Genomic DNA, 9419 nt, shown 5'->3' with positions numbered 1-9419 from the left:
TACTAGGCCTTGGAAGAAACTCAATCAAAAGAGGACTGGGAGATGTTCTGTCGACCATGGAAGCTAGACCGGCTAATTCATCCGCACGGCCGTTTTCATCATGACCAATTTGTTGGACCCTTATTGCCTGGAATCGCTTGATGTGTTCTCTTACCAGAGCTTGGTACTTGGCCATTCTGTCGTCTTTGTCTTCGTAGACCCCGGACACTTGGTTGACAACAAGTTGGGAGTCACTGTAAACCATCAGCTCGGATTCGCGCAACTGAAGCGCGCTCTTAAGCCCAGCCAATAGCGCCTCGTACTCAGCCTTATTGTTTGACGCAGAGAATTCGAGTGTGACAGAGTGTTCGATGGTCAGACCATCTGGCGAGATCAAAACTATGGCCAGCCCGGCGCCATGATGATTTGAGGCTCCATCTACAAAAAGTTTTCACATTTCACCGACGAAGAGTTTTTAACACTTTAAGGGGTCCTAGAAGGCTTGAAGGTTGATGGGATCACGGTCGCTCAGCTGTTTGGTTTCAGGTTCGCTATTGTTCGGTTCCGCTTCATCCCCCATCAGTGAGGCGACACTGGACCCAATAGGTTGGTCTGTTATGCCCAAGTCTGTCGTCGCGTTGCCGGGCTGTAGCACTATTCCGATAGGAGGTTCTATAGACAGGCGTGCAAGTTTCGCGTCGCCAACATCGCCCTGTTGTGCAATTTCCATTAAGCCTTCAATCGCCCCCTCGGCTATCGCAGTGAGATCCACCGGGCATACTTGGTGAATTCCAGGCGAGAATTCAGCAACAAAATCTACTAATGCTTGTGCTTTTATGGCCGTTCGGGGTTGAAACTTGACGTCAAATTGTCCCAATTCGACCTCCCACTTCAGGATTTGGCCGGAGAAATTCGCCCGCTTGAACAAGGCTTTGAGGGGGAATTCGGTCAACACAACGATGGTGTGAGCATGACAGTAGTGTGCCAATTTCCTGGAGGCCATCATCAACGCCAAAGCAAGTTTTTCCAGCAGCAAGTACCTCCACTCGACCGGTAACAAGGTTTTGCTCACGTAAAAGATAGGGAAATGCTGGATACCTTCTAATCGGACAACCACCGCACTAACTGCATGCTGAGAAACTGCCTGATAAAGGTAGAGTTCTTCGCCGGGTTTGGGTGTTACCAGTAATGGAGCAGAAGACAAATACGCCTTAAGCTCGGCCAAAGCCCTGTCACACTCCTCGTCCCATGAAAACTTGGACTTCAAGGCTCGAAAGAAAGGGCGGCAGTGATCTGATGACCAGCTTATGAATCGGTTAAGCGCGGCGGCCATTCCAGCTAGATACTGCACGTTCTTTGCCGAGTTGGGCTGCTTCAATTCTTGTATGGCTTTGGTTTGTGTAGGGTCCGCCTCGATGCCTCAGTTTGTGACTAGGAAGCCTAGGAATTTCCCAGATCCCACGCTGAAGGCATACTTTGACGCATTTAGGCATAGCTTGTGCTGTTTGAGAATGACGAACATCTCGGCTAGGTCGGATAAGCGATCTGCCTGATGCCTGCTTTTGACCACCATGTCATCGATATAAGCCTCCATCGTCCGGCCTAGCAGAGGAGCGAACATTTTGGTCACCATTCTTTGGAAAGTTTCTCCAGCATTTTTCAAACCAAAAGGCATGACTCGATAGCAGAATAGTCCCCTTGGGGTGGTAAAAGAGGTTATCTCGCGGTTAGGACCATGCATGGCGATCTGATGATAACCGCGATAGGCATCCAAGAAACTGAGCCTGTTATGTCTGGCCGTAAGATCCACTAGCTGGTCTATTCTGGGCAGAGGAAAGCTGTCTTTAGGGCAAGCTCGATTGACAGTCTTGTATTCAACGCAAACTCGCCACTTTCCATTCTTTTTGGGTACTACGACCGTGTTTGAAACCCATCGAAGGTAGTGCACTTCCTAGATAGCCCGTGCATCTAGGAGGTTCCTTACCTCATTCGCGACTACCTCGGTGTGATAAAGAGCCGATCTCCTCGTTCTTTGAATGACAGGGCGTGCATCCGGGAAGACATTGAGTTGGTGGCAAATAAAGCTTGGGTCAACGCCGGGCATGTCATACAGCGTCTATGCAAAGACTTCGATATTTGCCATCAAGAAATCTACCATCTCGGTTCTTTCTTGGGCGGTCAGGCTTAACCCTAGCAAAAAGAACTTGATTGGACTTTTAGCGTCGATCCGCACTTCCACTAATTCTTCAACAGCCTTGTCCTCGGCCTTGGCGCCCATATCATCAAGGACACCCTGGTCTTCTGGACCTTCAATCATTTAGACGAAGCCTTTGGCAGCTCGACTCCCGTTCACTGCCACGAAACATTGCTTCAACATGACTTGATCGCCCCAAATTTCCTCAACTTCCCCCATAGCCAAGGGAATCTCATAACCTGGTGATAGGTTAACGCTACCACCTGCATGGCATGAAGCCATCCCCTACCCAAGATCAGGTTGTATGTGGACGGCACTTTCAATACTCAGAACTCCACCTGCTTGACAACGGATCCGACTTTGACTGGTAAGATTACCTTTCCCATAGGCCACTCCAGTTGTGAGTTGAAACCAACTAGCGGTGAAGTTGCCGGAGCCAAGTCTGTATCCCGGAGTTTGAGTTGATTGAACGCGTCGTAGTACATAATCTCCACCGAGCTTCCTTGGTCAATCAAGATGCGCTTGACATCGAAGTCTCTAACGCGAAGGGTGACTACTAGGGCGTCGTTGTGCGGCGTTTGAATGCGCTCTAGGTCCCTAGTTGAGAAGCTAATCACATCTTTCTCCTCAGTCTTCCCTCTTTTAATCGCGGGCTGGACTGACAACATTTCCCTCATATGCTCTGCCTTTTTGATCATTCCTCAGAGCTCGCATACCCGCGCCGGTTCCACTATGTCGTGGATCACATTGACCACTCCTTGAGGAGGTGTCTCTAAGTCATCCGAACCACTCGGATCAGCCAGAGTGGGATGCGCGGCTCTAACGTCCCCATCAATGTAAAGGTCCAAGTGACCGGCTGCGACTAACTCCTCCAAGTGTTGCTTCAATGGCAAACAGTCCTCTGTGCGGTGTCCACGCTCCTTATGATATGTGCAACAATACCGCAAATTGAAGCCCTTTTGCGCATCGCCTAATTTAGCAAGAAACAGGACGTAATCCTCGTCGCGGATTTCACAAGCATGCGATAGATTGGAATCTTAAATACCGTGGTGATGCCCGTCCGAGCGTTCAACCTTCTGTTTGCATCGGTTGCGTCATCACGGGGATATTTCACTCGGTCATTGCGGTGACCTCTACCCCGATTTCTATGATTCGATCTACGGTCAGATTTCCCAGTGCAGTCATTTGGACTGTTAGTCTCATATCCGACCGCGTACACCTTGTCAGCTGCCCTTTTGTCTGTTACCACCAGATTTGTCTTCACAGTGGATGTCGCTGCATCATCCTCTACTCGGAGGTGCTCATTGATGCGTTGCATTAGTTGCCCCATGGACGCCGGCTGGTTCATTGTAAGCGAGTCCTTCAGCCTATGCCCGACCGAGAGACCGCGTTTATATTGGGTGATTGCCAGGTTGATCGGGCAATCTAGGATTGCGTTGAAGGTTTCCCAGTACCTAGAGTTGTATGCCTTAAGGGTGTCACTCGACTCCATCTTGACACTCAGAAGGTAGTCCACTTCCTTTGGCGTTTTGGTGTTAGTTTTGAAACGGGTCACGAATGCTTCCGTCAACTGCTGCCACCTCTCGATGCTCTCTTCTGGGAGTCTCTCAAACCATTTCAAGTCCAGTTCGCCTAAACTAGAAGGGAAAATAAGGCACATAAGCGCATCATTACGCCTGTGTCCAGCCATGACTTGCCGGAAGTGGCTTATATGCATATACGGATCGCTTTTTCCATCATAAAGTGTAAACTTGGGCTAGTGAAATTTCGTTAGGAGCGACGTGGTCTCTATTTCAAGGGAGAAGGGGGAGGCGTTCAGCCTCGCCAAGTCGGTGTCCAAAGGAACTGGTACGGCCAAACGGGGCAGCGGCATCATAACCTCCTCACTATGGTGACCTCCGTAAGATAACCGCTAAAGCGCCGGCACCCTTTCAGCCTCCCGTCGGCGAGCTCGCTCCTTCAAGATGTCCCTCAAGTCCTCTGAACGGACGGAGTAGGAATTTCTCGAAGTGGTCGACGGACGTGAGGGATGGTAGGTACTATCTTGCGCGCTAGACTTCTCTGCAGGAGTGTCTAAATCCCTACCTCTATAGCTTCTGGTGATAGAAAGGGAAGGCGTGTGCTGCTGGCTCTGGCTGCCTGAGTGACGGGGATGGGTGCGCTCACTGTGGTCTCCCACTCCAGCTACACCCTTTCCTTTGACCTATCGTTTGAGAGCTTCCATCTCTGCCGCCATTCTCTGGATGACAGTGTCTTGGTCCCTTAACTTGTGCTCCAAACGTCGAGCATGCAATTCTCTTCGCCGCTGGTGTCCGTCTGGGCTCCATGAGCGACCAAAACTTCTGGCGCGCTTATCTTGTGTATCTCTCGGGAGTCCTCCTGGGGAAGTCTCTAGGTCCGCCATGTTCGGAATAGCGGGGAGTCCGTCTCTCCGTCTAGCTGATTCCGGGGTAACACCGTCGAGGGCAGACAATGGTATTTCGTCGTTGTTCACCATTGAAGGCGATCAGATGAGCTTGGAAGACATGGTTATGTCTGCAAATGGTTTCCACAAACGACGCCAATTGTATGGGGAGAAGATATTCGTCGTTGTCCGTACTCCTTTCGTCCAAGTTCCGAGTCTATCCGATCAACCTGAAAACACAACGGTGGTGAGCTATCTGGCGGTGTGACGCCGGAAAACCCCTCCTACGGTCTAGTTAGCACACACTCAGAGAGAGGGAGAGAGAGAGAGAGCTGAATGAATGTTAAGTTTTCTCTCACCAAATGATGTTCCATCCCCAGCATAGGGGGCGCAGTTATGCTTATATACTTTTTGCACTCATCTCTGCATCTATTCGCTTATTGACACGTGGAGCTGCTCTCCCATCTGTCAGCGCAAATCCAGCTAAGCACCACCTACTTAAACCGCCAGATAACATTAGCGGGAATGAGGCAACCCGGCGACCTCACCTCGGCCTCCTATGACCGTGCTATGTAACAAGCCCGACAATGCCACTCACCGAGCTCCATCACAACCGAGCTCAGTAGCATTCCAGTACGACTGAGCTCCAAACAGATTAAGCCAACATTCAGAAGACTCTTCTCGCCGAGCTAAATGTGTGAACCACGTAACTCGGGTTGGCCAACAATCAACTTGGCCAAGTTAGCTCGGCCCAAACTTGGAAGCTGGGACTCGACCGAGCAAACCTAACCTGGACAGGCCCAAGTTAGCTCGGCCCAAACATGGGACCTGGGCCTCAACCGAGCAAACCAACTCTGGAGAAGCCCACGCTAGCTCGACCTAAACATGCTCGGACCTCTCTCTGCCCGGCTTCTACCACGTCCCAAAGCCAGTTTATAAATCTCCCTCACAATACATATCAAAATAGTTTGAGATTAAAATTACCTTATTACATCCCCATCGAAGCAAGCTAGTTATATTTCTCCTTTTAAGCTCCATAAATTTTTCGATCCAATCCTAAAAAAATCCATATTTCCAATTATTGTTAGATTGAAATTTTGTATAAAAAAAAATCTATATATATAGTCAATAGAAATAAATCTACATGGTTACCTTTTGATAAAACATGATTTAATGAACATGGAACACTACAACAACACTTCAGGATAAACAATATTTGTAGTAGAATCCAAACTATCTTTAGGGAGGAGAATACTTATACGATCAAAGGATGTACATCTGGACAATGCCACATATAATTGGCCATGGCTAAACACTGGTATACGCAAATCAATCCCAACAAATTTCACAGGTTGTCCTTGAGATTTATTAATGGTCAAGGCATATGCTAATCGGACTGGAAATTGACGTCTTGTCATTTGGAAAGGCATTTCTGAAGAAGATGGTGTCAAAGATATCCTTGGTATGAATGTCAAATTGCCAAACTTTTTCTCCAGTTAAAATTTGAGCTTCAATTATGCAAGTGTTGCACCTAGTAACCATCAATCTTGTACCATTACATAGTCCATCTTTCGGTGCAATATTTCTTAACAATATTATAGGACAACTTACTTTCAACTCTAACTTAAAAGTTGGTAGCCCGAGAGGATCCAATGAATTTAAATATTTATTAGGATATCTATTTGTAATGGTAGGATTAATTTCATTATCTTCAGACATTTTATCTGCTGCAAAATAAGTATATAATCTCCCTGGAAAGATATTCAACGCAGTAGTATTAATGTCACTAACATCATCATTACGCGCAGATAGAATGGTGCGTTCAGTTAAAAATGTTGGGGTCGACGTCTCTATCATATTCAACTGTGGGTAAACTGTAAAGAGTAATTCATTCAAATCTTGACATTTGTGTATTGTTGATGGAAGGTTGATGATTTCTTGAGGATTAGTCCCAATCTAAAAAAAGTGAAATCAATTAAAAAAAATATGAGTGTAAACACAATTTATTAATTTAAAATAATCTATATAATAAATAAAAAAGTTAAAGTAGTGTTACCTCCATCAAGAAATTTGCAAAAATAGCATTTTCATGGTCTCCATGATTCAAGCGCATATTCAAATCCAAAGTTAAGATATGTATATGCTTCCATATAACAGAGTGTCTTAATGATGCATTCATAATTTGCTCACGAATTCCTTTGGGTATAACTGGTAAGATTTGTCGAAAGTTTCCACCAAGAACAACAGTAATACCCCCAAATGACTTTTCACTATCACGAATATCCCTTAATGTATGATCAACCGCCTCAACACAATGTCTATGTTACATAGGAAATTCATCCCAAATTATGAGTTTTGTTTCTCTAAACAACTCAGCTTGTAATGATTGTTTGGTAAACACACAAAGTGAATTTTTCAAGACATCTAACGGAATGGAAAATGTTGAGTGTGCAGTGCGACCTCCTACCAATAACAATGATGTAATTCCAGATGAAGCCACAGTAACAACGATATGCTCAAGGCTGCGACATTTTAATGCAATCGTATTGTACAGAAATGATTTCCCTGTTCCAGCACCCCCATTAAGAAAGAAAACAATTCCTTTATTTTGAAAAATTGAAGAAGTGATTGTGTTATAAGCATTCCGTTGTCCATTGTTGAGGCAATCAATAGTAATTTGTGAATCTGCCTGTTGTGCCTTATTCTGTAGTTGTTGATGTTCGAATATCAATCGATTACCAACTACTGCACTCTAATTTGCAGTAGGTTGTGGCATGGGTTGGAAGTCAATTAAACATTTGCCTAATTCATGAAGCATTTGATTCAAAAGATGGAGACCATAATCTTTAATTTGAGCCTTAGTTGGGTTAGAAATGGCAAACAATGTACGAATCTTATGTGCAAGATCATCACATATATGCGTTGAGGATTGATTCCATAATGCACATGGATTTAGTAGAGAGCACTGGGTGAGAATAATACTAAACAATCTCCTCAATTGGTATCCAGTTTTCATAACTGCAGCCTCTTTCAAGTATTGTATCCATTCTTCATCATCTTCTAAAAGACCCCTTGCAACACATGCTAATTTAAATGTATCATGCACAACATTATCGACCGTGCTTAAAGACTGAAACAAATTTCCTTTGACAACAGCTAGTAACAAACGCAGATAAAATCTTTCACCGCAATTAGAACTGGAAAAGTACATTCTACCAATTGCATATCCTTTTTCTCTTGATTTCCATCTTTTTCTAACTTGAGCCATACAAAATTCTGTGGAAATTCTTGATAAGTGAATGGACATTCATCTTCACTGGTAGCATAATATGCAAAGAAGCCAGTAAGAGTTGACATTTGTTGACCAGCTCTAGATTGAATCGTTTCTAATGACTCTTCTGGGTTAAAAACAACGCGATGCATTCCAGGTAAATGAAGTGCCAATCGTACAACTGTTGGTATCTCTGCATGCAAAGGATGACCAAATATTCGCCAAACAGCTTTTGGAGGTCCAATATACCTTGCATCGAGATATTGTTGAATCTCATTTATCGATTCCAACACCATCGTTGTACGATCATAACCCTTGTAAATGTACTTATGTATATACTTAACACATCTCATTCTGGCGTAAACTTTCACATTTATATGACAGTTGAAAAGTTTAAGAAGATATGCATTGTATGGTACGACATCCCTGTTATCAATTTCTTGCCCCCTCACAGTATGTACTTGACCATTATTGCGACGACGGTAGATAGGGTATCCATCTTGATCCATAGTTGTTGTTTCTATGAAAGCTCGAGGGTATCTCTTACTGCATCTACCATTTTCCATATATGGTGCATGCGGATTTCGAGCACCGCATGGTCCATGTACCATACAACATTAGACAGTTTCAAAAAGCATAGGATCATCTTTTGGGTCTGGAAATTCTGCACAGACCAATTTATCTACTTGAGCACATGTCCGAATTTTGTCTGGACCCTTAAGAAATAAAAGTGCATGCATATGGGGGAGGCCTCGTTTTTGAAATTCAATTGTAAAAACATGTGCAACTTTATTTCCAAACACTTCATTTGTTTCTATCTCATTCATCAAACATTTTCTCTTCAACTCAAAAACACGGCAATTAAATCAGGACGATCAATAGGTTTTTGATGTGATAATAATGCTGAAATAATTTCTGGCCAATTAGGATTTGCAGTCATGGTAAGAAAAATATCTGGGTGTTGGTTATATCGCGTGATAGCCATTGAATCTTGAAAGATTTCAAACATATGTCTAGGACTACCAGTAAATGAAGAAGACAAAACAAACCTTTGACCAATTTGACCAGGTCGCACATAATCTGGATCAATATCTGACAACTCTTGGTAAAGATCAACCCGAAGTTTCCCTTCATTAAGCTTGTAGTATGTCAATCGATTTTGCTCAGTTGTGGCCCAAGCATCTACCAAAAACTCTTGAAATAGTTTCTCACCTCTCAAAATAGTTGAATACTCTGTGGGTCATTCAAACAAATGATAACTATAAAAATCCATTTGAGTAAGTTGATCAGTTGAAGGTCGATCATATTGAACATTCCATAATTTCAACTCAGGTTCCCATCCAAGCTCACCATAAGGAAATAATAGAACATAATGTAATGGCAAGTATGTTGGGTGACATTCATTAATTTGCATCAACTCCTTATTTCCCTGGAAATGTAAGATAATGTCACGACCCAAACCCGGCCCTATGGGTTTAGCACCGTAACCGGCCAGTAATCCAAGATTACCAAAGGCCTGCAGAACAGTAGTACAGTAAAACAGAGTACAGGGCCTGGCGGAAGCCAATACA

At 44.3% G+C, this 9419-nt stretch overlaps 2 protein-coding genes across 2 annotated transcripts; both read right to left on the bottom strand.

Moving 5' to 3' along the window:
* Window positions 1-2874: 2874 nt before the first annotated feature.
* Window positions 2875-3863, bottom strand: LOC114262001 (uncharacterized). The gene is made up of 2 exons (XM_082900523.1): window positions 3219-3863; window positions 2875-3093 (listed from the first exon to the last, which is right to left on the bottom strand). Exons 1-2 carry the CDS (start codon window positions 3861-3863, stop codon window positions 2875-2877), a joined length of 864 nt encoding a protein of 287 aa, XP_082756649.1.
* A 1114-nt stretch (window positions 3864-4977) lies between these two features.
* Window positions 4978-8414, bottom strand: LOC145805396 (uncharacterized). The gene is made up of 7 exons (XM_082900522.1): window positions 7746-8414; window positions 7007-7281; window positions 6634-6895; window positions 6189-6533; window positions 5562-5633; window positions 5176-5216; window positions 4978-5071 (listed from the first exon to the last, which is right to left on the bottom strand). The coding sequence occupies exons 1-7, from the start codon at window positions 8412-8414 to the stop codon at window positions 4978-4980; spliced, it is 1758 nt and encodes a 585-aa protein (XP_082756648.1).
* Window positions 8415-9419: the final 1005 nt, after the last annotated feature.

The sequence above is a fragment of the Camellia sinensis genome, chromosome 13 (genome assembly GCF_055761805.1).
Source record: "Camellia sinensis isolate YWXY chromosome 13, ASM5576180v1, whole genome shotgun sequence".
Taxonomy (NCBI): domain Eukaryota; kingdom Viridiplantae; phylum Streptophyta; class Magnoliopsida; order Ericales; family Theaceae; genus Camellia; species Camellia sinensis.
This window is presented reverse-complemented; position numbering and strand designations above follow the sequence as displayed.

Coding starts and splice junctions, on each gene's coding strand:
- LOC145805396 (XM_082900522.1), bottom strand. CDS start 8,414: ATGGAAAATGGTAGATGCAGTAAGAGATACCCTCGAGCTTTCATAGAA. Junction 7,282..7,745: donor CGGTGAAAGATTTTATCTGC/GTTTGTTACTAG, acceptor CAACAACTACAG/AATAAGGCACAACAGGCAGA. Junction 6,534..6,633: donor TTGCAAATTTCTTGATGGAG/GTAACACTACTT, acceptor CACTTTTTTTAG/ATTGGGACTAATCCTCAAGA.
- LOC114262001 (XM_082900523.1), bottom strand. CDS start 3,863: ATGGCTGGACACAGGCGTAATGATGCGCTTATGTGCCTTATTTTCCCT. Junction 3,094..3,218: donor CTCGGACGGGCATCACCACG/GTATTTAAGATT, acceptor ACATATCATAAG/GAGCGTGGACACCGCACAGA.